Source organism: Vulpes vulpes, chromosome 2, assembly GCF_048418805.1.
Source record: "Vulpes vulpes isolate BD-2025 chromosome 2, VulVul3, whole genome shotgun sequence".
NCBI lineage: Eukaryota > Metazoa > Chordata > Mammalia > Carnivora > Canidae > Vulpes > Vulpes vulpes.
This window is the reverse complement of record NC_132781.1, coordinates 18,252,657-18,279,757: the sequence shown is the minus strand read 5'-3', so window position 1 is coordinate 18,279,757 and position 27,101 is coordinate 18,252,657. Positions and strand designations below refer to the sequence as shown.

Sequence of the window (27,101 nt, the reverse complement as noted above, 5' to 3'; positions counted from 1 at the left end):
TAAACTTGTTTCTTTATTTTTTAAAATCGATAATCTCCTGTCCTCTTCAGGTCCCTTCTATGACACAAGTGAAAACCTACTCGTAGGCTTCCTGGGAAAGGCAGCCCAAAGTCGAGCTCCAGTGGGGAGCCCAGGAAAGCCTGGCAAGGGGAGGGCCCTGGGGGGTGGCTAATAATACCTGGGGTGGGGGAGGGGGCAAGGAAGGGGCTGAACTACTCTGGGGATGGCGGCTGGGATGCCCCCCTAGGGGGCAGAGAAGAGCTAAAGGCTCAGGTTTCCTCCCCAAATCTGGCAGCCACAGGCCTGGCTCTTCATGAGCCGGGAGGAGGGAGCCAGCCAAGAATCCGAGGAGCTGGGGCCATCTCAAGGCTCTGGGGTCATAGGGCAAAGCGGCGGCCCATTCTCAAGAGGGACCAAGGCAGCCCCTAGCGCTCCACTGGGGCCAGAGAGTGGAGTGGGCAAAGCAAGCAGGCTGGAGGGGCTAGTCCTCCCTGCACCCCCCACTCCTGAGGAGAACAGAGCCTCTGCCACAGGAGGCAGGCTGGCACCCAAGGGGCCCCAGCGTGGGTCGTCCCACCCTCAGAAGCGCTGGATGCGGATGTGGACGAAGAGCGTGGCTGGTGACAGTGAGGCGCCGTCCTTGGAAAGCAGGTGGATGTGGCGGTACCCTGTGGGGAGGGGAGCCACGTGTCCAGTTCTCTGCTCACCCCAACTCCCAACCCTTCAGGGCCAGGGCCGTGGGGGCACAGACCACCTCCCACCTCAGGGCTCGGGGCAAGCTCTCAGAGGACATCCAGGGCCCAGGTGAACAGGGCTTGGCGGCCCAGACCCCCTCCCTTTCCATCCACACCCACCTTGCTTCAGGCTATTGAGGGGCAGCGTAAACTGGCCCACGAAGTCGTTGGGGGAGGTGGTGTCATAATCTTCCACCACGAAGCGGACCAGCACCAGCTCAGGAGCCCGCAGCTGGAACTGCAGGGTCTGCCCCCAGCGCGGGTTGAAGCCTAGGGTGCAGGCAGGGCAGTCAGGAGCCTGCTGGCCCCAAGCACCCCCACTGCCACCAGCACATCCACCCACCATTGTTGAGCACATAGTTGGTCTCCTTTCGAGCACAGTCTGCAGGCACCCCGTGGATCTCAACGCGTACCAGGGGATCCACGATGGAGTTTGGCTTCTCAGTGTTCAGCTTGGGCAGCTGCTGTGCAGTCAGCACCTGCGGGGGACAAGGAAGGGGAGCTGCGGTCTGGCCCCTCTGCTCAGGTAGGAAGCCGCCAGCCCTCCCCCACACCTCAGGCCGCCCCCAGGCCACTGCTGTCTGGCGCCCTGCCAGGGAGGACCTCGCTGGGACTAGCTGCGACCCCAGGGTGACCCCAGGGTAGGGCTGGTCCAGGCTGCTGACCTGGATGGTGAGAGTAGTTCTGGGAGGTCCGGGACACTCGGGGTCAAAAGTGGTGTCTGGCTGCCGTAGGCAGGCGGGTTTCAGGATGTAGCCGCATTGCCCATTGACAAGAAAGCGCCCGGCATTGAGGTCCATCTCGTAGCCAGGTGTCTGGAAGTTCAAAGCCACTGTGGACATAGCAGGGTCAGAGCAGGGGCTCTTAGCAGCCCTCCTCTCGCTGCTCAGTTTCAGGTCTCACTGCCCACCCCCACCGGGCTTGGGGGGCGGGCATCATGGCAGCCAAGGGACCCAGCCCCCACTATCACCTGCACTTTATCCCTGGTATCCTTTGAGGCCAGAGGGTGGGGCAGGTCTGGGCCAGAGTTGGGCCCAAGGAAGGCTGGGGTTTCCATATCTGCCCTCAAAGGGACCATATTCCCCCCTACCTTTGCTCCTTTGTTGGGGCTTAGCGTCCCTCCAGAGCCCACTTTTGTCAGTGTTGATTCAGTGGGACTCCCAGGGGAGGGTGTGTGTGCACACCTCTGTGTGTCAGGGGGCATTAGGGAGTGGGGTGTGTGCATGTCTGTGTGTGTCAGAGGGCACATGGGAGTAGAGGTTTTGAGCTTTCGCCTTCATAAAAAAATGGGACACTGGGGCGCCTGGGTGGTTGAGCGTCTACCTTTGGCTCAAGGCGTGATCCCAGGGTCCTGGGATCGAGTCCCACATCAGGCTCCCCACAGGGAGCCTGCTTCTCCCTCTGCCTGTATCTTTGCCTCGCTCTATGTGTCTCTCATGAATAAAAAAAATCTTTAAAAAAAAGTGGGAGACTTTCACACTGTCAGGAAGAAATGAGTCTGATTTGTTTTCCCACCTATTTTCCCAACAACTATTTTAATAAGTGCTATTACCAAGAAAACACATTTTTCCACCTTCCAGAAAACTATACGGCCCCATCACTGCCCGGGGCCTCCCATGGGTCCCTGGAGGCCGCCCCCACGCGCAGCACCCTGCCTGCTCTGTGCTCCTGCCCCCACTCACCTAGCTGACAGCCGGAGTTCCACATCTCCTGGGGGCTGTAGTTGGCCGAGTTCATCCGAAGCCCCAGGGGGTAGACTCGGGTCAGCTGGCGGGCATTGTGCCTGACAAAGCTGTTCCCTGGGGGAGAGTTGGGGCCCCGGGGGTGTCCTTTATCCAGTGCCCAGCCTGTAACTTCCTCTACCCCAACTCCAGGAACAAGCTGGGAACAGAGGCTGAACTCCCTCTGCCCCAGGGCTGAGAGGACCTTCTGGAGAAGGCTCTGGAAGCCCAGAGAGGGTCAAGAACCCCCTTCCACACCCCAGCACTGCATATCCCCCCTACCTCCAGGCCTGGAACAGGGGCCCCAGGCAGACATCCAGCGCTCATCCCGCATGCACTCCTCCAACTGTGCTGCGGGTTCCCAGGACTCTTCCTGCATGTCATGCCTCCAGGCCTTCGTCCAACCTGTTCCTCCAGCCTGGAAACCCCTTCCCCTTCTTCACCTGGCTGCTTCCACCCTATGCTTTGCTCTGGGGTCTTTATAGGCATCACCTGCTCCAGAATCCTTCCCTGATCTCACCCCCTCTGCGGGGGCTCCCCTGGACCCCCCAACAGCCCACTGATCACCCTGCACCATCACTCCCGTCTACGCCTGGCCCTGCCACTAGGCTTGAGTCCAGCAAAGGCAGGAAGCAGCCCCCCTCCTCCCAGGGCCCTCTTCCCTCCATCCATGCCGGCCCGGTGCTAGGCACGCACTGGGCACTCACTCCCTGAGCCCCAATCTGGAGGCCTCCTGACCCCTTCACTGGCCCCAAAGTCCTGTCAGTCTCCTTTCCAGACCAACTTCAGGTTACAGCCCCACCAGGCATCCAGGGTGCCTCCTGCCCCCCATGTCCCCACTCCTACCTGCCTCTCGGATGAGCTTCTTGGCCTTGCGCTCGTTGAGGGAGCTGACCTGGCAGGGCTGGGGCGGGACCGGGGTGGGGCGCAGGGTCCGCAGGCGGGTGGCACAGCAGTACACGGCCAGGGCCGACAGCTCAGGGGAGATCTGCTTGGCCTGGGAGATGAGCCGCAGTGAGGGTCACTGGCTCCAGCCCTGCCCCACGTAGCTCCTCCCTGCCCAAGGGTCCCACTCACCCGCCGCCTCTGTTCTGTGGCCTCTGGCTCCTCTTCCTCCTCTTCCTCCTCCTCCTCCTGGTCGGATAGAATTCGACCATCCTCGCTCCGAGCAGCCGGCAGCTTCTTCCCCTTCACCAGAACCCGGCCCTTCAGCTGCTGTCGGGGCCCACAGACAGGGAAAGATTATGCCCTCCTGCCCCTGGGTCAGTCGTACAGCCACCAGACGTGAGGGGCTGACTGGGGGGAGCCGGGAAGGACACACAAAGATGCGTGATGTTTCTAATAGAAAAGAATGGACACCTGGGTGGCTCAGTAGTTGAACGTCTGCCTTTGGCTCAGGTTGTGATCCCCAGAGGGAGAAGCAGACTCCTCATGGGGAGCCCGATGCAGAACTCCATCCCAGGACCCTGGGATCACACCCTGAGCCAAAGGCAGACGCTCAACCACTGAGTAACCCAGGTGCCCCCAGCTCAATTTTTTTAAATCGTTTTTTCTTGATGATAAAAAAAAAAGAAAGAAATCACACACACACACACACACACACACACACACACACACACACATACACACACACACACAGGTGAATCAACATTCTCTGCATATTTGGATTGAGAGTAGGAGAGTTTTCTCAAGGAACCAGAAAAACACAACCGTCCTGAGGAGGCAGATAAAACATTCTGGGGTTTAGGAGGAAAAATCACCCCAGGCCAGAGAGCTGAGGAAGCTTCTAAGACTACAGGAAGAGGTGGTTTACACTGAGCTAGAGGTCTAAGCAGGTGGCGCTTGCCAAGTGCAGATGGCTGGGAAGGGAGCTTCAGGTAGAGAAGAATGTCCCAACCTTGGAGGTGGGAATGTCTGAGTTTGCAGGGACTCTGTACGCAGGGAGGCAGAGCAGGGAGGTTAGGGTGAGGGCACGGAAGGCCCAGAATAGGGTGGGATGAGTCTAGTCAAGTCTGGTGGGTAGGAAAGAGACAAGACCCTGGGGGGAGGGGGGCAGATGTCAAATGAACGCTGGAGCAGGGGGAGACTGAGGCAGAGAGAGGAAAGGGGTCCTGACCTGTGGAGGTGGCATAGCAGGGGTGGATGGTGGACTGCAGCCAGATCCTCCCCCCACCAGGCTGAGTCTAGGGCGTTCATTACCTCTGGGGATGGCAACTCCTCAGGGTTCTGGGCATCTAGCGCTTGTGTCACCAGCGTGTCTCCCAGGATGGTTCGAAGGTGGCGGGCCATGACAGCCTGTTGCTCCAGCCCACAGTGGTTCTCGAGGGACAGGATGACAGGGTATGGGGACAACTGGGGGGGAAGGGCAACAGCTCAGAACCACTTCCCTCTCCCCCTACAAGGACCCCCACTGTACCTGGCCCCCAACCCTCTTCAGGACAGGCAGGCAAAGGCACTCTGGGGAGCTGAGTAGGTGGGATATACTCTGGGGCAGGTGTGTCTGTAGGGGGACACAGGTCAGATCTGGGGTCTGGAAAAGGGTCTGGAAAAGGTGGAATGTCTGGGAAGCTGAGGACAGCTGCAGGAATGGTTTTGTTTTTAATAAATGCCCTTCATAGCCTAATGACATTGGCCAGTGCTGTTTATGTCACCCACTTTTCTCCCCAAGCCCATATTTTTTTCAGTTGATTTTAAGTAACCTCTACACCCAACATGGGGCTCGAACTCACGACCCCAAGATCAAGAGTAGCACGCTCTTCTAAGCTAGCCTGGCGCCCCCATGCCCATCATTTTTTGAGGATAAGATTTACATATAGCTTGACAGAAGTTGCAATTTTATGCAGACTCCATGCTGAACTTCTCTTTCATGGCTTTCTCTTTGGGAGTCATGATTAAAATGTCCTTCCCTACCCTTAAGGTTTTCTCCTGGACATTTTGTGATTTTAATGTAGTTACTAAACATGAGGATGGAGGAAGAGGGCCTCTCACTCAGCTTTCTTCTACCCCATTGGCCAGTTGCCCCAGCAGCACTTGGTGAGTGATTCTCTGGGCAGGGGGTCCTAGAAGCTCACAGTGAAGGCGTGGTCACGCACGGCCTGGACCACGTCTCGGAAGAGGATCTTGGAGGTGAGGGTGTGGCCATGATAGATGATGGGCTCCCCTCCTGGGCCCTCCCAGCAGTCCAGCTCCACACAGCGGCATCCCTGGGCAAAGGCCCTGCAGAGACAGGTGGGCAGGCAAGATGTCCATCATGTGGGAGCCACAGAGCACAGCAAGGAACAGGGTGAGCCAGGTAGCCACACCTCCTCTTTCCTTCCCCCCCTCAGGAAGCCCACAGTGAGATTTGAGCTCTATAGCTCCCCAAGCTGGGTTCCCAGGTGTGCTCACCCCTACCATCTCCCGCTGCAGTACCTAACATAGGCTTCGGTGCTACTGGGCCCCCCGATCTGAGAGTCAGTCAGATAGGTGTTGTGTGAGGAGGAGATGAAGTAGTGGGAGAGGGGCTGGTCCATGTCCTGGAACACGGATGTGTGGGCCGGGTCCAGAGCAGCCCCTTCAGGTGACAACAGGTACATCATGAAGCCATCCAGTGTCATCAGCTCATGCTGCTTGGCTGCAAGGATGAGCAAAAGAGAGCATCAGGCCACAGTGAGGATCCTCACGTCTGGCCCCACAGGCCCTCAAAACAAACTTCACTCAGCTAGTAATAAAGAGCACCTATCTACTGACTAGATTCTATATAAGTTATACCATTTATTTTTTTAAGATTATTTATTTATTTATTCATAGAGAGAGAGGCAGAGACACAGGCAGAGGGAGAAGCAGGCTCCATGCAGGGAGCCCGACATGGGACTCGATCCCCGGTCTCCAGGATCATGCCCTAGGCTGCAGGTGGCGCTAAACTGCTGCGCCACCGGGGCTGCCCCCATTTATTTTTTTAAAGATTCTTTTAAAAGCTTATTAATTGGGCAGCCCGGATGGCTCAGTGGTTTAGCGCAGCCCAGGGTGTGATCCTGGAGACCCCGGATCCAGTCCCACATTGGGCTCCCTGCATGGAGCCTGCTTCTCCCTCTGCCTGTGTCTCTGCCTCTCTCTCTCTCTCATGAATAAATAAATAAAATCTTTAAAAAAATTATTTGAGGGAGAGAGAGAGAGAGAGAGAGAAGCAGGGGGGAGGGGCAGAGGGAGAAGCCAACTCCCTGCTGAGCAGGAAGCCTGATGTGGGACTTAATCCCAGGACTCTGGGATCATGACCTGAGCCAAAGGCAGATGTTTAACCAACTGAGCCACCCAGGCACCCACCATTTTTTTTTAAGATTTTATTTATTTATTCATGAGAGACACAGAGAGAGAGAAAGGCAGAGACACAGGCAGAGGGAGAGGCAGGCTCCCTGCAGGGAGCCTGATGTGGGACTTGATCCTGGGACTGCAGGATCACGCCCTGGGCTGAAGGCAGGTGCTAAACCACTGAGCCACCCAGGGATTCCCCCATTTATTTTTTTAAAGTGATCTCTACACCAAACTTGGGGTTTGAACTCATGACCCCAAGATCAGGAGTTGCATGCTTTAACCAACTGAGCCAGCTAGGCACCCCCATAAGTCATGCCCATTTAATCTTCAGCCAAACCCTGTGAGGAAGACACTATATGTTATGCCACGTTCCAGATGTGGCAGCTGAGTCTCCCAGAGGCAAGGTAACCCGCCCAAGATGGCACCCACAGCCAGAAATTGAAGAGCCCACTTAGCTGAAAACCCAGATCTGTCAGATGCCCAGACAGGGTGGTGTCGAGCCCAACCCCATCTGTGAGACCCCCACCTGTCTCGTTGAGCTCATAGGTGTGGATGAGCTGCTGGGCGTGGGCTAGCGTGGCGCCGTCCTCGCCCTGGTCCTCCAGGAACTCCAGCAGCTCCGGGGCGCTCAGCACGCGGTCCTCGCCGGAGTACCGGTGGAAGATCTCCTCCAGCTCGGGGCGTTTCAGCAACCGCCGCAGAAACTCCTCAATCTCAGCACCCTCCAGCCGCTCATTGTTGGAGTGGTCACACTCCTGGAAGGCACAGGGAGAAGCTCAGGGAAGGAGAACACCCTGGGAAAGCCGGCCCGTACCGACACACCTGTCATCTACCACGCTGGGCAGGCAGGTGTCCCGCACCTGTACGGACACACCTGTCATCTACCACGCTGGGCAGGCAGGTGTCCCGCACCTGTACGGACACACCTGTCATCTACCACGCTGGGCAGGCAGGTGTCCCGCACCTGTACGGACACACCTGTCATCTACTACGCTGGGCAGGCAGGTGTCCCGCACCTGTACGGACACACCTGTCATCTACCACTCTATGCAGGCAGGTGTCTCGCACAGGTAGAGAAACTGGGAGCTAGCGAGGCTCTGGGTGTCGCTCAAGCTCACACAGCTGGTAAACTGCGGGCGGGGATTCTAGGGGAGGTCTTTTGGATTCAGTGCCTGTCGCTCTGTACTATGACCTACCCCCAAAAATCAAGATGTGGGAGGAAAAACAGTGACCCAGGGGCAGGACGAGCCATAATTCCTCCTCCCACGTAGGGTCCTTCCATCCCTAAATTCACACCAGGGGTCAATGAGTAACAAATAATGGAACACGCAGAGCAGTCCGGGTGCAGCTGCCGGCCCAGGTGAACAGGCTCCCGGCCCTGCCCGAGGGTGAGGACGGATGCTCTGGGGCGCACTCCCATCCTGGCCCAGCGCCCTCCGGGGAGTGTCAACGGCTACCCAGGCCCAGATGAGGCCGACCGCAGGCGGAGGCCTCCACCCACCAAGGCTGGCGGTGAGGACGGATGCGGGTGACTCGGGTCAGAGTGGGGGTGGGAGCCCACCTTGAAGAGGCGGTAGGCGTACATGTCATTCATGTCCACGTTGACCATTCTGAGCAGGCTCTTGATCTCCTTGAAGCTCATCTTGCTGTCCTGGTCCGAGTCGGCCCGGTGCAGGTAGGCGTGGATCCAGGTGTGGGCGCTCAGGAAATACGGGCGACAGGCTGGGCACGGCCGCCCCCCTCCACAGGTGCCTGCGGGGACGCCCGACCTCGGGGCTATACCTCCCCCCGCCCGCGGCCTCCAGGGCCCGGGGTCCCCAGACACCCCAGGCCGCGGCGCCCCCCTCCGCCCTGAAGACCAGGGGCTCAGGCTCGGCCCGCGGGCCCCCAGGACGGCCCCCCCACCCCGGCGCCCCGCCAGGATATTGGTCGAGGCGCTCGCGCTGGCTCATGGCGTCGAGGCGCGCGCGCAGCTTGGCCAGACCGCGCACCCAGCGCTGCGCCTCCTCGGCCGTGGCGGCCGCCAGGTCCAGGTTCTTGCGGCGGCCCCGGAAGGCGATGGTGAGGCAGCGCGCCGGCGGGAAGGCGCCCCCGAAGCGCCGCAGCCCCTCGGACTGGTGGCCCTCGCGGACCGCCTCAATGTGCTGCACGAAGACTGGGGCGGGGGGGCAGGCGCGGCCGGGTCAGGGCCGAGGGACCGCGTCGCTGCCCCCCCCCCGCCGCTGCCCCCTACCCCCCCCCCCGCCGCTGCCCCCCACCCCCCCCCCCGCCGCTGTCCCCCACCCCCCCCGCCGCTGTCCCCCACCCCCCACCCCCGCCGCTGTCCCCCCTCCCCCGCCCCGCCCCCCCCGCCCCGGCTCACAGATGTGCTGCGACGGCGCGCGCGGGATGCGCCGCTGGAACCACACGCTCAGGCCGTCCTCCTGCAGCCGGTACAGCCGCTCCTTCTGCCACGTCCGCGAGCGGATCTTGCGGAGCCGGGAGCCCCGCAGCATGGCGCGCACGTCCTCGTCCTCCGTCAGGCCTGCGGGCGGCGGGAGGCGGGAGGCGGCGGGGCGTCGGGGCGGGCCTGGCCCCGCGCCCTCCGCCCTCCTCCCAGCTGGCAGCCGCCTTGCCCTACAAGCCCTCAAGCCCTCGCAGGCCGCTGGGGACGCGACCGACCGCAGTACTGGGTCTGGCCTTGGGCTCCTCTGCCCCAAGGCCCCGGTTGGTGTGTCCCCGCCAGGCCCCCCTGGGGAGGTGCCAGTACCTCTTTTCCGGGGAGCAGGAGGCCCTCCAAACAGAGCAACCCCTTAGGCAGCGCCTGGGACTCAGGCCTCTCTAAAGGTCCCCCTCTCTGCCACTCCCATCCTGGTCTCCAGACTTCAACCAGAATCTGTCGCCAACAGCCTTTTCCCTTGATGTGAAGCCCTGACATCAAGAAGGTAGTCTCACTATCTAACCTAAATCTCTCTTGCTGCAACCCAAGCTCCTCACCTCTGCTTTCCCCAAGACAAAGACAATAGAGGCCACTCCGGCTCCAGGATCACAGGCCACGAACCCCGGGACCAGCCCTGCCAAGGCCAGCCTGTGGCTGACATCCAGGTGTCCTGTCTGTGTCCAGCTGAAAGCATGGTCTCCTGTGACACTTGGCACTCACCCTTGCCCAGCCACTGTCACAATCCCATGTAACCCCACATGTGCCTCCAGCTGCCCACCTTCCTTAAGAAGAAGAAATGCTTACAAAACCTCTACCACACGCCAGCCCCTACTCATGAATGAACACAGGAGAGGACAAGTACAGAGAAGCTGAACTAACTTGCCAGAATGCCACGGCTACCAAGTGGTGGAAGGGGACTTCAAACCCTGGAGGTCAGGTCCCAGCACCCCTGCCCACAGCCACCAAAGTGAATCCCTCTGCTCCTCTGTCCCTCCTCCTTGCTGTCATGGTCAGGGTGCAGGTGGGGAGTGCAGAATTTAAATTCAGGGGCCCTTGGGGCAGCCTGGGTGGCTCAGCGGTTTAGCACAGCCTTTGGCCCAGGGCGTGATCCTGGGGACCCAGGTTCGAGTCCCGTGTCAGGCTCCCTGCATGGAGCCTCCTTCTCCCTCTGCCTGTGTCTCTGACTCTCCCTCTCTGTGTCTCTCATGAATAAATAGATAAAACCTTTTTTTAAAAAATTAATAAATTCAGGGGCCCAGGGAGGCAAATCCCAAGACTGTCACTTCTGAGTTACACAGCCTTGGTGGCAGTAATCCATGACTGCTCTGAGCCTCATGTTCTCTGTGCACACAGTGCAGACACCACAGTTGTCCCTGTGGCAAAATCCAAACTTCAGTCAAGATGTCACCCATCCTGAGGGTGCCACATCCTGCTCTCATTTGTCTTGTAAGAGGTCAATACCAAAGGTTTCTGAGCCAGGGGACAATAGGAAGAGTGGGAACCTGGCAAACTGAAACTGGAGGGTCCATGCCCTTTGGAAGGAGCGGGGCAGCCAGGAGTGGATGAGGGCAGCCCAGAGTCTCTAGAGAACAGGAAGCTGGATTTGTATGTGAAGCCTCCGGATTTTTCAATGTTGGCAACTATATCAAATTGAAACAAAAAGCCCCTAAAACACCACTGTGTGGGCCAAATGAAACAGGACAATGGGTGTATCTTCCTCCCTTTATTTTAACAAGCCCCCAGTACTGGGTTTGGCTTTAGGCTTTGTGCCCCCAAGGCCCCTGTTTGTTGCAAACTCTCACCTATGGAACCAAGTCTAAATCGCTGGGCCTCTTTTTCTCACTCTCTCTGGGAGCCTTTGTAGGATACTTCCTGTTTCTCTTCCTCACACAGAACTCCTTCAAGGATCAGCTCAGACACCATCTCCTCCAGGAAGCCTTCCTTGATTTGTCCTCAGATGGGCATTCTCCCTCCCTGGTCACCAACAGCACTTTTTATTTTAAAACAAACACCCCACCTAAATTGTAATTTCGGTGAACTTTAATAAGTCCATAGTTCAGGGCTCATCCCAGACCCAGGCTCACAGCCAGTGTTTTCTGAAACGGGAGGACGAGCCATGTCGGCAGATGTACCGACAAGTGGGGAACTAAGCTCATTCTACCGCCAGCCAGCCCTTCCCGATCTGTCCTTTCCTTACGGGCCAGGATTTCTAAACCCTGGCTGTGATCGGAATTACCTGGAGGAGGTTGCAAAACCCACAGCCCAGAGATTCTTGTCCAGCAGGTGTGGGTTGGGACTTGGGTTTCTATGTTTAAAAACCTACCCTGTGACTCTGAGGGTGATTGTGATCAAGAATCAGGGTCTTAGGACCAGGGGAGAAACCTGCCATCTGGAGGAGCCTATGGTCCTCGTTGGGGCTTGTCTGTGGCCTTAATGGCTCCAAAGGGTCTCTCAGGATTCAGACTGGCCTCTTGGGTCAGTGCCAATCAGTGCTCCCTAGCTAGGAAGTGGAGGTGGAATCCTCCTCTCTCCAAACAAGAGGCTAGAACGCGGCACGCACCAGGCCAAGAAACTCAGGAGACCCTTAGCCCTCTGCACTCACACGCCCATGTGTGGGCAACTTCTGAATCCCCTCAGCCTGAGAAGCAGTGAACTGGGGGGCGGGTAGGACATTGGGGGGACCTGTAGTGCCATCACAACTGAACCCACCCCTTCTCCACCTCTTCAGCCATAGGAAAGGAACTCCTCATTCCCGTGACAACCATGCTCTGCAACTGGGGCCACCTCCCCTGACCCCGCCAGCCCTCCAATGCCAAGCCCGTGGTTGGGGAGGGTTGGGAGAGGGGGGGCTGGTGAATGACTAAGGCCGGAAGTGGAGGTGAGTCACCGAGGGCCTGCTTTGTCCAGAGTCTTCTACAAACAGGACATGGACACAGGGAGCCTAAACTTCTGATGGGCCCTCTGCTGGGACAGGTTCCCATGTTGAGGGCCGCCCCTTCACACACACACACACACACACACACACACACACACACACACACACACTCCCCAGGAGCCTGGTGAGGGAAAGGCTGACAGTCCAGTCTGCCTGCCCAACCAGCACGGGCCTCAGGATGGCGCTGCTCCTTAGACCACACTGCCTCCCAACCACACTCACAGTGGAGAAGCCAAACGGAATGAGAGTTCAATGCCAGGCTGAGCCAGGTGCTGAGTCCCTGGGCAGGTAACACTATTTCCCCATTGCTTGAGCTTCTGAGCCCTCGGGGATCGAAGGGATTAGGGTTCCAGACAGGAAGGGCGGGGCCCACAGAGGTAAAGGGGTGAGGTCAGGAGGACGCGCTGGAAGGCCCCTGGCTCTCTGCCCTGGCACCCAGTAAACATTTATAGGTCCTGTCAGGGCCCAAACCCACAGATGCTTCCTCAGCTTCATTCCTCCCTGCTTGGAGCAGGTGTACAAGCTGCCTCTTGTGGGTTCCATGGGTATCTATCTAAACATCTCTGCCTAGGCAGCCCAGGTGGCTCAGTGGTTTAGCGCTGCCTTCGGCCCAGGGCCTGATCCTGGAGACCCAGGATTGAGTCCTGCGTCGGGCTCCCTGCATGGAGCCTGCTTCTCCCTCTGCCTGTGTGTGTGTGTCTCTCTCTCTGTTCTCATGAATAAATAAATAAAATCTTTTAAAAAAATTGAAAAATAAACATCTCTGCCTGGAACCTGGAACTGGGCTGGGCCAGTATCATGGCCACCTTGACTGACCAGAGAGGAAACAGTCATAAAGCCACAGCAGTAGGGCAGCCCGGGTGGCTCAGCGGTTTAGCGCCGCCTTCGGCCCAGGGCCTGATCCTGGAGACCCGGGATCGAGTCCCACATCGGGCTCCCTGCATGGAGCCTGCTTCTCCCTCTGCCTGTGTCTCTGCCTCTGTGTGTGTGTGTGTGTCTCTCATGAATAAATAAATAAAATCTTAAAAAAAAAAAACTTAAAAAAAAAACCCACAGCAGTAAAAATGAGGATGAACAATAGGCAAAAGATAGAAACAACCCAAATGTCCAGCAACAGATGAATGGAGAAGTAAAAGGTGGTATAGACATACAGTGGAATATTATTCAGCTGCAAAGGGAATGAACCCTGGCAGCACTGTGAAATAAGCCAGTCATAAAAGGACAGATATTGTAAGATCCCATTTACACACGATGTCTAGAATAGTCAAATTCATAAAGACTCATTATATGTCACATATATCTCAATAAAAAAAAAATTCAGAGGCAGAGTGTAATTAGAGGTTACCAGGGCCCCAGGGCGGGGAGGAAGGGGAAAATGACTGGTTAATGGCAGAGGGGTTTTTGTTGTTTGTTTAGGGTAGTGGAAAAGTTCGGGGACTAGCACAACATTGTGAATGTGTAACAGTGTGAATATAATTAATGCCACTGAATTAGCCACTTCGAAATGGTGAAAATGGCTAGTTTTATGATATATATTTTTACTGCTAATTAAAAAGTAACATAATATGCCAGAAACCACTGTATGCTTTAAATGAGTGAACTGTATGATGTGTGAATTAATATCTCAATAAAGTGATACAAGAGGCACAGAGCAGCTAACTTATCCAGGGTCCTGGGTCTGTAGGTGGTGGATCTAGAATGCACTGAGAGTTGGAGGGTGCCTAAGCCCCCAAAGGGCTGTGTGTGGCTCCAATGAGCTAATGCCAAGGTGCACTCCATATAGGGCCTGGCCCACAGTGGGCACTCACTAAATTACAATAAAGGGAAGGGAGGCGGTGGCCCGGGAGGGAAGAAGGACCCAGGCATGTTCCCATACGTCCTCCTCAGCCATGGTCTCAGCTGGGCCCTTGTCCAGCCCAGATCAGTGCTGTCAGCTGGGACTCAGACACCTCCTCTAGGCCAAATGCTTATCTCAGCCTCCAGAGACTGGCCAGGGGGAGGTGAGGAATGGACACCTCCCAGTTTCCCAACTATCACCTTTCAGCCTGGGCGGTTTGGTCTGTGTGTGGTCTGAGGCCCGAGCAGCTCCGTATTGGCGGCCAAGGCCAAGGGCAGGAGACTGTTCAGTGATAGAGCTGGAAGGGGTCATGGGAAAGAAGCCTGATCCATCTCTGATCCTCAACCCCCCATCTCCACCCTTTTCCATAGATGGGCCACTGGAATTATGAGAGGGTAGGTTGTGTGTGTTGACAATAGTGTGGGTCACCTAAAACAAGGAAGGACACAGGGGCCATGTAGGGGGTGGGCAGAAGCCAGAGCTGGCCAGTGGTGGGAGGTGAGGGTGGGTGGGCTATGTGGTTACAGGGAGTGTAGACAAGAGGGGTAATATGTAGGCATATTACTTTCATAGCAGGGCATGAGAGTGGGAAGTCTCGAGCAAGGGTGTGTGTCGGGGTGAGTGTGCATATAGGGTGTGTGTGCCGGTATATGTGTGTGTGCACGCATGTGTGGATGTGTGCTTGCACCAGTGCACGCTCAGGAAGGGCACACGGGGCTCCAGCAGGAATGTGAGACATGCAGGGAACAGCAACAGCCGACAGCTTCATGCCAAGTGGGGGAGGAGAGGGAGAGAAGCTTTTCCTGATGGTTCTGGGAGGGAACACACAATGGTAAGGGGTCCCAAACGCTGTCCCACCCTAATCCTCTGGCCAGCAGGCAGCCCTAGCTCTTCGGGTACCCAGCATGTCCCCCTTGCCTGGGCAGGCCGCCACACCCAGCTCAGCGCCAGACTCCATAACATTCCTCGGAGAGTCAACAAAGTCAGGAAAGGCAGGCAGTGCGTCCCCTGTCCCTGGCCAGACACAGTGTGACAAAGGTGGCAGCACCCTTCCTGGCAGGGCCAGAACAGGTATGAAGCCTATTTGGGGGCAGAGGTCGTAGGAGAGGGCCTCCCCAGAGCTGAAGAAGGAGGAGAGGCCAGGGAAGCCACAAGGCATGACAGCCTAACCACAAGGCCTAGCTAGAACGGCTGTCCAGGTCCCCCACCTGCCAGGACCCCCACCTGCCAACTCCACACGCGGCAGCCCCACTCACCCTGCAGGAGACATCCTGGGCAGGCCATGGGAGAGCCCTCTTGCCCCCAGGGCACTTGGTGCTGAGTGCAGGCCGGGAGGAAAGGGAACAGGATTGTGCCCACTCAGGGCTCTGCTCACTGGGAGGATTAGGGGCAGGGCGGAGCATCAGGGGCACAGGCAACGCCAGGGGCTCTGGGGAAACAGGCTTGTCAGATAAAATTCAGGATGCCCACTTCAATTCAAATTTCAGATAGTCTTAGACTATCTTTTAGTCTAAGTCTGCCCCAAGTGATTTGTTGTTTATTTGAAACTCACGTTTAACGGGGCATCCTGTATTTTTATTCGGCAAGTGAATAATTCGGTGAGGACACCCCTAGAGGCTGGCAGGCCCTCTGTGGGGGAGAGGAGGAGCCGGCCATGGCCAGGCACACATCACCCACTCACTCGTTGTGATATGAGCTCGGACCCTGGGCCAGACGCCTGGCTTCAGACCTTCTCTCGGCTCCTTCCCAGGGTTAAATCTCTCTGAATCTCAGTTTCTCATTTGTAAAATGAGGCTAATGGTACCACATACCTCATACAATCGTGAGCATTAAATGAGCCAATGCGTGAAAAGCCCTCGCTCACTCGTTGTAGCGTGTTATAAAGGTGATAATTAGTATTCATTAGTTCTGGCAAAAAAGAGCCATCATTGAAACCTAGGATTTGGCGGCTGCCTCTTAGCCCTGTGGGCCCCGGGGCTGGTGGCTTCATCCTGACTAGGGGATCTGTGCTGTGAGGACCGCAGCAAACCTTCTCCTCCAGGGAGCCCAGGATTAGGTGGGTTCCCGCTGCAGCAAGCTCAGCGGCTATGTCTGGCCCGGCAGGTGCTCATGGAGCTCTAGCTCTCTCCAGCTGATCCCTGGTTTCCTGGGGACATGCCACCCTTGGGGAAGGGACAGGAGAAGAGCCCCAGGCTCCGCACATGACTTGCTTGCACTCTGCGGGAGTGGTGTTCCTCCCTCCCTCGTGGTCCCAGTTCCTCCTCATTGTCCCAGTTCCTCCACCACCCACCCACCCACCCACCCAGGATGGCCCGGAAAAGCCCTTTCTTTTCTGTGAGTCCCTCTGAGCCTTTGATCTCTAAGCCACTCCTTGCCCAAGCCTCTTGACCAGACCAGAAATAAGATCTGTTCTGTTAGCCTAAGGGGTGTGGCCATGGCCATGACCGGGGGCAGCCCTGAGAGCCATCTGCAGAGGAGCTCTGGCTGCTGTGGTCGGGGAAGCTACCTGGGTGGTGGGCCCCAGGACACCTGGGTTTGGTCTCTGCCCCGTTGCTGGAGTCAGGGAGGCCTGGGGAAGGGGCATTCCCCAGAGACCGGACATTCCTTTCTTGGCAGTCATTCAGCAGGACAGCGCAGCAGTGGGGAGGACAGCCCAGGTGACATTCTGACACCCACATAGGTCGTGACAGTGTCACTACGATGGGGTGCCTTGAGCTCCCATGGAGCTTAATCATTCAGGGCAGTTGAGCCCTGGGCTCAGTTGTAATTATTGGTCTACAAGTGTCTCCTGCTAGTAAACCGTGTGCTCCCTGAGGGCAAAGTGCTGTGTTATTCATCTCCGTATCCCCAGCCCTTGGCACAGCGCAATGGCACACTGATAGGGCCAAGCAGATGTGTTTGGAATGAAGAAGTAAGCAGGTATGCAGGGGCATCATCCCAGCCCTCCCACAGCATCCGCCACCCCTGCAGTGGCTGACTCCAGGGACTGCTTCTCTGGCCCCACATCAGCCCTGGGAAGACAATGGCACCTCAACTCCACATGGCCATCCTCCTCTTCCCAAGGCACCAGCACTGCTCAGCCCAGAGAATGACACTGCCATCCACCAGAGACACCTTTCAGAGCTCACCAACTATGGAGTCTAGCCCAGGCCGCCTCCTAGGGAGTTCTAGAATTCAACTCAGCTGCACTGGCCGGAGTCTGAGCACCACCATAGCTTGACCATCTCAGTCCTCGGTCTCCCTCTTATGGTTCTCCCTGATTCACCCTTGCCTTCATCCAATGTGCCCCTAGTCTGTACGAGCCCTGCCTCCCTCCTCTTGCCAGAGACCCTCTGGGACTCCTGCTGCCCTCCAGGGCAAGTCTGTAACTCTATAAGGAGGGACCTTGAGAATCTGGCCCCCACCTGCCTCTTTCCAGTCTCCGGCTGGCTCTGGGGTGCAGCCAGGACCCTCGCTGGCTCCCCAGCAACTGACTTGCCCCCTCCCTTCCTAGTATTGTTTCTTTGCTTCATTGCCTGATCTCCCTGCTGAAGCCTCCACTCTCTGAAGGGCCAGAACCTTGCTGAATCCCAGGACAGAGCCTACTAGAGAGAGGCACGCAATAAATGTCCGCTGAATGCATGAATGATTGGAGGGTAGGGTAGAGATCATGTGTCTTATGGCTTCTTAAGGAGAGTGCAAGGCTCAGCGCTCAGAACAAAGAGCTCAATCAATTTAGATCAAATGAATGACAGGAGATAGAAGAAATAAGGGGGACGGGGGTGGGGGGTGGCGGTGATCAACAAGACTGGCGATCGGCACCCCTGAATTCTGCCCCAAGATTCACACTGGTTTCCTGGACAGCCCTGCCCTGTCCCCCCAGCCCCACACCCCACCTTTCCATCATTAACTATTTACCAGCAGCAGTTCCAATACCCCACTTCGGTTTCATGGTACGGTACATTTTATAAAATACTCGCACACACTCTCCAGCCCCTCCCCCCCATTCAAGCCACTCAACCAGCCGGTTGGTCACACTTTGCCCAGGCTCTGAAAGGGTACCAGCGGCAGTGTGGCTGGGCACAGCCTCCGTGCCAGCCTTTGCCCTTAACTAGCTGTGTGGGCACTGACAAAATCTTTAACTTCTCTGGGTCAGTTTCTCCATCTGTGAAATGGGAATGATACCAGGTACCTCTCAGGAGAGTGACGAAGACAGAGTGATGCCACCTATGCTAACTATCCAGTGAGGTGGGTCTCTGGGAGATCCTTAATAAGCCCCGGCTACATTCCTTCCCTGGTCACTTCCCCCACACCTGAGACGGGAACTCTGCCTTTTTGACTCCAAGGACACTATTCTCACCAATTCGACCTGTCCTACCAGTGCTGTGTGGCTGCTGCAACCCCTGTGGAGGCTTCAGGGCTGGAGGCCCGCCTCCTCCACCGCTCCCCTGCCCCCTAAGGGCGGCCCAGAACGCAGGATGCCCGGGGGCGCCCGCAGAGCCTGGAAGGCACGCGGGGCTGGGGAGGCTGGGGAGGGACCCCCCCGAGCCTGTCTCTGCCACTCTATTCGCCTGGTCCTCGGGGACCCCAATCCGCGCCCCCGCGCCCCGTCGGCGCCTCCTGGTGGGGAGCAAAGGCCACCCGCGGGCCTCGGTCGGCCCGGGAACGTCGGGGGACCTCAGGTGTGACCCGCAGCCCTACGGTGCTGCATTCTGAGCCTCGCCAGCCTCCGCACACCCCCCGGCGGCCCGGCGAGCCCTCGACGGCGCCCACCCCGAACCGCCCCCGCCCGTCACTGACCCATCTTCTTCAGCGCCCGCAGCCCGGGCCTCCTGCTGCCGCCGTCCGGGGGCGCGAGCGCGACGGGCGTCGCGACCTGGGCGGGCCCCGGGGGCTCCTCGGGCCGGCGGCGGCGGCTCCTCCAGCGGCCGCACAGCATGGCTCGGCGGGGCCGGGGCCGGCCCGGGGTCTGCGCGCGGGGCCGGGGCAGCGGGGTCACCGCTCCGGCCCGGCCCCGGCTCTGCGCGCGGTTCCGAGCCAGAAACTTAGCGGCGCCGGGAGGGAGTCGGGAGGGGAGGTGTCGGGAGCTGGGACGGAGGGAGGGACGAGGTCGGGAGAAGGAGGGACGGGGAGGCAGAGGGCGGGGCCGAGGACGGCGCGGTGGGAGGTGCGAGGCGGTGGCTGGGGCCGGGCGCTGACCCCAGGCCGGGAGGTGGGCCCTGGGCGAGGTGTGGGAAGGGAAGGGGTCGCCTCGCGTCCCCCCAGGCCTCCGCGGCCGCCCCCCGCTCATGAGTCCGCCTCCTCGTCCTCGCAGCGATCCTCGGATCCCGGCCCCACCGGTGACCTCCGCCCCAAATCGGGGGCTGGGGGGCCAGAGGAGGGCCGAGGATGGTCCTGCGGCAGACTCCCCCTGCGTTCTCGGGACCCCGACTCGAGGTGGACTCGGGACCCCTCTCCACCTTCTCCTGCCCCGTCCCGCCCGGAGGCCTCAGAAGGGAGCCGATTCTGCGGGGCCCCCCGGCTCGTCCTGGGCCCGGGGTCCTCGGGCCCGCCCGGAAAGCCGAGAGAACCCCGAGAACTGAGCCAGGCGGGAGGGCAACCCGAACTGGAGGTGGGGGGAGCGGGAAGTGGTGGGTGGGGGGTAGGAAGACTCTGGCTGTGACGTCATAGGATTAACCCTCTCTGCGCCAGGCCAGTTGCTGGCCCCTCAGCGGCACAAGTCTCAAAGCTGGGAAAGATGGGGTGCACTTTCTAGAATCCCCGGCTGAACTCGGGTTCTGTGTTCGAGGCTGGGATGGGTTGGCGCCCCAGGAAGGCCGCCGCACCCCGTGTAGGTGTCCGTGACATCAACCTGTGAGTGAGTGTGGAGTGTGGGCCCTGGCCATCGCCTTATGCGTTCTCTTACTATTTATGAAACCGTCAGAATATCTGTCCTCCAAGGGTGGGATGGCAGGAGACTAACCCTGTTAGGGTTGTCTGCAGCTACTGCCCTAGGATGGGTGCGGAGAGCTGGGCGCACAGCGCCACTAGGCGGCGGTCCAGAGCGTGGCATCTCCAAGAGACAGCTTAGTTCCTCAAGACCTAGATTTGCCAACCTACTTGCTCGAGTCCGTTCTCAGATATCCTCGACCGAGAGATTCGACGTACTGGTTGGGGTCCTCACCCCTGTCGGGATATTCTTTCTGCATTTTGATCCTGCAATTCCTTCCTCCAGGAATGATCTCCCTCATTCTTCTCTTGGCCTACTACTGACAGGTTCCAAAACTCAGCTCCAATGCCCCTTCTCCAGAACCCCCTCTTCTGCCGGGGCATGACTCCCTTTTTTAATCTCCAGCGCCTAGAAGGATCTGAGGAGCTGAGCTGGGTCGCTGGGCTCTGCAGGACCGGGGTTCGGCTGATGCACGCGGGCTTCCACCAGGGGGCGCGAGGACTCCGCGTCTTTTCCCTACGTCCACCGGGTGGCGCTTCCTCCCGCCTCTGGCCCCTACATGGTCGGGGAGCCGCCGGTGGATCCGCCTCGACTGATTGGGAGAGGCACAGCTAAACTATTTGCATAATTTTGAAAGGGCCGCGCTGAGTGGCTGAGGTATAGAAGGAGAAGCTGAAACGGGCTCTCTCATTGGCTTAAATTTTCCCCCTGCGTCCACATCCCGGTCAGATTGGGCCCGGAGGTCAGTCGGAAGCCTCCGGCTAGTGGCGACCAAGGACCTAGGTCCGGGTGGTGGGAGCTGCAGGGTGAGTGCCAGGCGGCCAGGCGGCCGGGGTTAGGGGACCCTAGGGCAGAGCGGGTGGGGGACCAGGGTGAGAGTCTATTGGCCCCACCCTGACTCCGCTCGGCTTGCCGGTTCTCCTGGCCAGGAGTTGGAGATGTGCAGCTAGAGGAGGAACGACGACCTTTGACACCTGCCTTCACCCACCCACCGAGGTCCTCTGCGCCCACCCTGGCCCCACCCACGCCGCCCTGGTGTTTGGAAAGGAATCTTCTCAGCTTCTGACCCCGCCCACAGGGTATCTCAGTCAGGTCAGAGCTTAGTCTGCCCCTCTGGAAAGTGGATCAGTGGCTTACTGAGTTGTTGGCCAGGGTGGATCGTGGAGGTCTGCTCACACGGAGGCTTGTTCTTGCAGAGTCGCTCAAAAATAGGTCCCCCGGGCTCCGAGCCGCTGGGTATGGGTACCGAGAATGAAAGCCCAGAACCGGACTACCAAAAACAGTTCCAGGCCGCAGTCAGTGTCATTCAGAACCTGCCCAAGAATGGTGAGGGCACGAAGACCTGCATTTGAGGGTCAAGAAGATTGGGGTCTGCCTCCTGCCAGGCTCTGATCCCTGCAGTTTATGCAGATAAGTCCCTGCCTGGGCTGCCTTGGGGATCTCCTCTACCTCCTGCCCCTGTCCCCCTGGGTGGGACACCTCGCCATCTCTGCCCATTCCAAGAGTGGGTCTCCCCCCACCTCCACTCTTGGAGCTTGGGGTGATGCTCTGCCTTCCACCTCCACCCCTCCTGCCCAGGCTCTTACCGCCCCTCCTATGAAGAGATGCTGAGATTCTACAGCTACTACAAGCAAGCTACCATGGGACCCTGCCTGATCCCCCGGCCTGGGTTCTGGGACCCAATTGGACGATATAAGTGGTGAGCTCCCTACCAGCTGGGCAAACAGGCCTCAGCTGTCAACCAGCCCCTCACAGCTCTCTGCCCCCCAGGGATGCCTGGAACAGCCTGGGCAAGATGAGCAGGGAAGAGGCCATGTCTGCCTACATCACTGAGATGAAGCTGGTGGCACAGAAGGTAGGGCGAGGCTGTGGGCTTTTTCTGTCCCCAAGGTCCCAGCTAGGTGGCCTGCCTTCCACCCTTCGGCGCTGACCTCCATTATGTTTCCTGCACGTTGACACACTTGTGGGAATTACCACCTTCATGCTATCTCCCCAGCTCCGTCTGTCTCTGGTCCCTGACTGGGCCCAGGGTGGAGGGGCATGGCAGGGCAGGGTCAGGGTGGAAGGGACCCAGCTCAAGGTGGGGTAAGAGGATGGCAGCAGGAGGGGCTGGCGCCTACCTGATAGACCCCCTCTCCCACAGGTGATTGACACAGTGCCCCTGGGCGCGGTGGCAGAGGACATGTTTGCTCACTTCGAGCCCTTGTACCGGGTGATCCCTGATATGCCAAGGCCCCCGGAAACCTTCCTGAGAAGGGTCACAGGTCAGGCCCCCAGGTTGTGAGCTCCACAAGTGCTGAGTGAATTTTCTTGGGTCCAGGTGGAGGGGCTGCTCAGTTGAAGGGGGATTTAAGGGCACAGGGCTCCAGGTGATGTCCCTGTAGGGACTCCAACCAGTGCCCCTGATGGAGTGGGTCTTAGGGAGAGCTCATGGCTGATGGGGAGCAGGGGCTGATTTCCCTGGGAAGCACCAGCCTCTTCCCAGTCCCACCTCTGGGTGCTGTCTCAGCAGGTTGGAGAGAGCAGGTGCTGAATGGAGATGTTGGGGCTACCCCAGAGCCTCCTTGCCTCCCCAGGGAACTCGAACCCCCAAGTCCAGGTCAGTGCCTGGGCCACAGGGACAGACAGCCAAACCAAACCCAGACTGGTAGTGGGTGGGGGGCTCCCAGTGGGATGGGTAAGGAGAGAAGGCTGGATGTCACACCTCAGGGGCACACATACGGAGACCTCCTGTGCTTGCAAGGGCCAGGGGACAGTTTTTGGGATTCCATTTCCAGGATCTCACTCCTGGGACCCATCTCTGCCTCCTGTGGCAGTGTCTCTAATGGCCCCTGAACAGGTGCCTCTGCCCCATTTCACATCCTTCTTCTTCCATCGCCTCCCTCTTGTCACTAATGTTACCTATCCCCTTGCCCAGAGTCCCAGCCACCTAGGGACCTGGACTCTGAGGTTTTCTGTGATTCCCTGGAGCAGCTGGAACCTGAGCTGGTGAGACTACCCCTCATTCCTTGCCTTCCCCAACCCCCTGTGCCTTGGCTGCTCTACCCCCACCCCTGGACCTTGTGACTCATCTCAGCAGGTTTGGACAGAGCAGAAGGGAGCCCCTGGAGGAGAGCCTGACACCAGAAACAGCTCCATGCTCCCTGCAGAGAAAGGTGAGCCCTTGCCCAACCTTTCACTCACTCTGCCATTCCTTATGGCTCTAGTGTGCCACAGGCTTTCCCTTGACTGCCCTCTTGGGGCGGAGGTGAAAGTCCAGCAGCGGGCACTTGCCTAACAGCCAGATGCCAGCCTGGATGGCCAAAGTCCCTGCCTGGCCCCCTCTCTGAAGGCTTTCCATTTGAGACTGTCAAAGGATAATGATTTCTGTCCTGTCTCCTTCTAGAACTTCCAGTGTGCCACACCCCTTAAGGGGCACTCTCATAAATGTTATCTCCTTTATTCCTCTGAGTAAGGCGTCCTGTGAAGACAATGACCTCTTGCCCTAATTTTCATATGACAAAATGAGTCTCAGAGAAGTTTCTGGATTACCCAGAGTCACACAGCCAAGTGACAGTGTTGGGATTCAAACCCGTGGCCACCTGTTAGCCACATGGATGGACTTTATTATAAAAGACACACTTTATAAGGGATTGCACGCTATTACTTTTCCCCAGGCCTGCCCCAGCCTGCCACCACCCTTTCCCCAGCCGAGTTGCCTTCTGAGTCCCCTTCCTTGTGTGTCTGTGCTCTTCAGAGGGCAGCCTGATGGGGCCCCAGGAATTGGACACGTGGCTAGTGGGGACAGTTCGGGCACTGCAAGAGAGCATGCGGGATGTCCAGGGGAGACTGCAGAGCCTCGAGAGTATGCCCAGCCTCCCGGAGCAGGTGAGCTACCCCCAAGGTCCCAGGCGAGATTGGGGCCGAGCTCCATGGGGCTCTCCTCCAGGCTCCTCCTCATGGTGCCACTTGTGTCTTTTGGTCCTAACTATCCACTGGCCCACATCTCTGACTTCTGCAGAGAATGGTGTGGCTCCTGTCACAGGCAGAGCAGGCAGGGGGGACGGAAGTGCTTCCAGCCTGGAAGGGAGGGTGGGAAGGGCCCTCCTTTCCTGCTTTTCCTCTGCTGGAGGAGAAAGTGAGTGTGAGGACAAATTCCAGCAAGCGGTCTGGAAGGCCAGGATGTGTTTGCTCCTTCCACTGGGGCTGGGGCTCCCTGGTGAGCTGGGGCTCCCTGGTGCCCCTTCGTGACTTCTGTTCCCAGATTTAGGGTTTGCTCCCAAACAGTGCAGCCCTCGTCCCCCTACTCTCTCCACTCTGCTCCTAGATCTGCTTGCCCCTTACACCTGGGCACCTGGGGTCCTGAGCTCACAAGCAGTCACAGTTACCATTTCTGGAGCCCCCGCTTAGTGCCAAACCCAGGATTTATGTTATCTCACATAATCCACACAACCCTATGAACTAGGTTTGCTTTTTTATTTTTAAGAGTTTATTTATTTATTCATGAGAAACACACAGAGAGGCAGAGACACAGGCAGAAGGAAAAGCAGGCTCCCTGCAGGGAATCTGATGCGGGACTCGATCCCAGGACCCCGGGATCATGACCTGAGCCAAAGGCAGATGCTCAACCCCTGAGCCACCCAGGTGCCTCTAGGTTTGCTTTTTCATTTCCATTTTACGGAAGAGGACACCAAGTCTCTGAGAGGCTGGGGAATTCACCTGAGGACACAGGGCCTGGAGGAACCTCACAGAGATGCTGTGAGGATTAGATGAGATAATGCCCCTTCCATTGTTGCTACTACTGTTATTACTAACCTCAGGTGATGGAGCTGGGAATGGCCCCAGGTCTGTTTCCCTCCGCAGCTGGGACTCACCATCGACTCTGTGTGGGTCTGTTCCTGAGAAACCTAGGGTGGTAGGGGCAGGAGACAGCTGAATTGCTGGATGTGCGGGATCCCTTGGGTTACCGCTGATCCCCTTGACACTGTGGGTGGCAGCCAGGGTGGCAGGGATTTCCTCAGACCCACCTTTCAACACCCATCCCGCAAAGCTTTATCTTCTTTTTTTTTTCCTTTCCTTTCTTTTTCTTTTCCTTTTTCTTTCTCTCTCTCTTTCTTATTTTACCTTTAACTAATTTTATATGCTGAAGATTTTAAAGATTTCCACCCCAAAATAGTCAGTTTTCCATCTCTAAAAATAAGAACGTTCTACTACCTAGCCCAAATGACAACATTTTAGCACACATGATTTCTTCATATCATCAAATACCCAATCCAAACTGCAATCTCCCCATTTGTCCTGAAATCACCTTTGCCAGCTGCTCTGCCCGGCCTGTCCCTTCCTGGCGCATGTGCTGCTTTTGGTTCCTCTATCCTTTGAGACCCCTTTCATCTAGACTAGCCCTTCTTCCTTGCTACTGACAGGGCCAGTGCAGTGGTCCTGTAGAATGTTCCTTTTTGGGTCTTTCCAATTATCTCTGAGGCTGGTCATTACATGACCATATTATGTCAGATATGATGCTCTTCACACCAGGGACACAGACATGGATGTCCCACTATTAATGATGCTTGCATGGATGAGGAAGGGGTGACATTCTGATCCCATCACTGCTAAGTCATGTTTTCCTTTTGCAGCTAGGCAATGTCCAGCTCCCCATTAACCCCACTGGCCACATGATTTTTGATACTTGATGGATAACCCTTGCCTGGGTCAATCCTTTATTTGGAAAAGAAATGCTGACTTTTAAATTCTATTATTCCTTTACCATATGTTAGGTGTCACTTTTCTGTAGAGTTTCATCTAGGGTTTTACTTATGTAAAGGCAGAATAAAGGTTAATTCTTTCTCTTTAATTACCCAAAGTAAGGAGTTGATTTAACAGCCACCTCAATGGTGACAAATTTCCAACTTTCTCTTTGAGTATCATCATGGACTAATGGATTTTAAAGATTCGGTATTTCAATCAACTGAAATTAATTCTTTGTGATGCTTTACATTGTCACAATTTTGGTCAATGGAGACCCTTTCAAGCTGGGTCCTATGTTCTTATAACATGACCTCATTAATCTTTAAAAGCTTCCTTGCTTTCTGGTACAAGATGTCCCACATTCACCTCTACCTTCTCTGCTCCAGACCTGGAATTAACCACTTCTCCAAGGAGTCCTGGCTTTTAGTTTCTAATGATATTTAGAAACTAAAATCTGAGTACCATTTGAAATATGTGGCACATCCTTTATAATATTGGGTGTCCAAGCCATACCACCAGGACCACTGCTGTGTGGCCAGAAGAGATACCCTAGAAGCCAGTCTCCACGAGGCAGCCAGCCCCTCCAGCCCCCCTGGCACCTGGATTGCCCTGGGAGGAGGATGGGAGGGAACTTGAGGTCAGCTGGCAGGGACACACTGGGGACATCAGGATCCCTTCCCTTCTAGTGGTACAGATGTGGGGGTAGTGCCTTCTTTGCCCCACTTCTTACAGTCTTAGGGAGACAGAAGCTCCCTCTTAGTTCTGGAAGAAGCTTCCTCAGGAGGGCCCAGTCTGTGCTGTAGCCTGGGCTGGCCCCTGACTCCCTCCCTCTCGGCAGCAGAGGACCCCGCCCAGTGCCCGGCCGTGGCCCCTCAGGCTCTCCGGCCCCACGCTGCTCTTCTTCCTCCTGTGGCCCTTCATCGTCCAGTGGCTCTTCCGAACATTTCGGACCCAGAAGAGGTGACTCTCAGTGGAGGGCTCTCCGCAGCCAATTAAGGTGGCTCTGAGCCCCCTGTCCTGTTGTGTCCTGAGCCTTCCTAGGTTTAGGAGAAGAACAGCATTAACTCCGGCCCCCACCACTCAGTGTTTGCCTGTGCACCGCTCCTTACTTGGGGGCCATTTAAGAGCCCATCCTTCCCCACGACTTCACACGGACGCCTTCTCCCCTCCCGCCCAAACACCGGTGCAGGAGTGGTGCACGCCCCCGGGCCTGGGTTGGCCGTGACTCGGGGGCAGGGCTGCCTGGTCAGCCTCTGCCCTCCCCAGCCACTGGGTCACCTGACTCTTCTCCCACCCCGGCCTCTCCCGGTGGAGGCCCAGCTCTTGGGCAAGTTGGGACTTGGGCTGGGGCCTGGGAAAATGATTGGCTGGGAGGCTGCGGGAGGGAGGCCAGGAGGCCCGGCCGAGTTGGGGGGAGGGGAGCGAGCTCCGTTTCGCAGGCCTCCCTCCCCCTGCACACGTACACTCAGGACGTCTTCACGGAAGATTCACTTGCAATGAATGTTTCACTAAATAAAATAAGACCTTCATCTA

General features: G+C 57.4%; 2 protein-coding genes across 21 annotated transcripts; one reads left to right on the top strand and one right to left on the bottom strand.

The window, feature by feature from the left end:
* On the bottom strand, positions 1-19,205 carry PLCD3 (phospholipase C delta 3). Of its 3 annotated transcripts, none has more exons than XM_072746988.1 (15): positions 18,716-19,205; positions 9,108-9,269; positions 8,672-8,900; positions 8,307-8,436; positions 7,272-7,500; positions 5,867-6,068; positions 5,527-5,671; positions 4,655-4,807; positions 3,533-3,670; positions 3,302-3,452; positions 2,417-2,533; positions 1,400-1,566; positions 1,078-1,213; positions 855-1,004; positions 1-668 (listed from the first exon to the last, which is right to left on the bottom strand). In XM_072746988.1, exons 1-15 carry the CDS (start codon positions 19,203-19,205, stop codon positions 580-582), a joined length of 2,688 nt encoding a protein of 895 aa, XP_072603089.1. In that variant the 3' UTR covers positions 1-579. The 3 variants fall into 3 exon arrangements, with proteins under 3 accessions (XP_072603089.1, XP_072603090.1, XP_072603091.1); XM_072746989.1 differs by having other exon boundaries at positions 3,533-3,667; XM_072746990.1 differs by lacking the exon at positions 18,716-19,205 and adding an exon at positions 9,495-11,774.
* On the top strand, positions 19,058-27,101 carry ACBD4 (acyl-CoA binding domain containing 4). Of its 18 annotated transcripts, XM_072746991.1 has the most exons (13): positions 19,058-19,082; positions 19,230-19,351; positions 20,250-20,650; positions 20,774-20,936; positions 21,041-21,170; positions 21,423-21,543; positions 21,615-21,699; positions 21,988-22,108; positions 22,357-22,443; positions 22,762-22,832; positions 22,921-22,999; positions 23,581-23,711; positions 26,407-27,101. In XM_072746991.1, the coding sequence occupies exons 5-13, from the start codon at positions 21,083-21,085 to the stop codon at positions 26,530-26,532; spliced, it is 909 nt and encodes a 302-aa protein (XP_072603092.1). In that variant the 5' UTR covers positions 19,058-19,082; positions 19,230-19,351; positions 20,250-20,650; positions 20,774-20,936; positions 21,041-21,082; the 3' UTR covers positions 26,533-27,101. The 18 variants fall into 18 exon arrangements, with proteins under 18 accessions (XP_072603092.1, XP_072603094.1, XP_072603102.1 ...); XM_072746993.1 differs by lacking the exon at positions 19,058-19,082 and having other exon boundaries at positions 19,099-19,351; positions 26,410-27,101; XM_072747001.1 differs by lacking the exon at positions 19,058-19,082 and having other exon boundaries at positions 19,099-19,351; positions 21,041-21,254; positions 21,410-21,543.

Bases quoted from the DNA above. Each gene is read 5' to 3' on its own strand.
- PLCD3 (XM_072746988.1), bottom strand. From the start codon at position 19,205: ATGAGCGGGGGGCGGCCGCGGAGGCCTGGGGGGACGCGAGGCGACCCC. The intron at 9,270-18,715 runs GTCAGTGACGGG...CGCCGCCCGCAG, and splicing joins GCGGGCGCTGAAGAAGATGG to GCCTGACGGAGGACGAGGAC. The intron at 8,437-8,671 runs ATATCCTGGCGG...GAGCGCCCACAC, and splicing joins CAGCGCGAGCGCCTCGACCA to CTGGATCCACGCCTACCTGC.
- ACBD4 (XM_025986865.2), top strand. From the start codon at position 21,083: ATGGGTACCGAGAATGAAAGCCCAGAACCGGACTACCAAAAACAGTTC. The intron at 22,444-22,761 runs GTCAGTGCCTGG...CCCCTTGCCCAG, and splicing joins ACTCGAACCCCCAAGTCCAG to AGTCCCAGCCACCTAGGGAC. The intron at 23,000-23,580 runs GTGAGCCCTTGC...TGTGCTCTTCAG, and splicing joins CATGCTCCCTGCAGAGAAAG to AGGGCAGCCTGATGGGGCCC.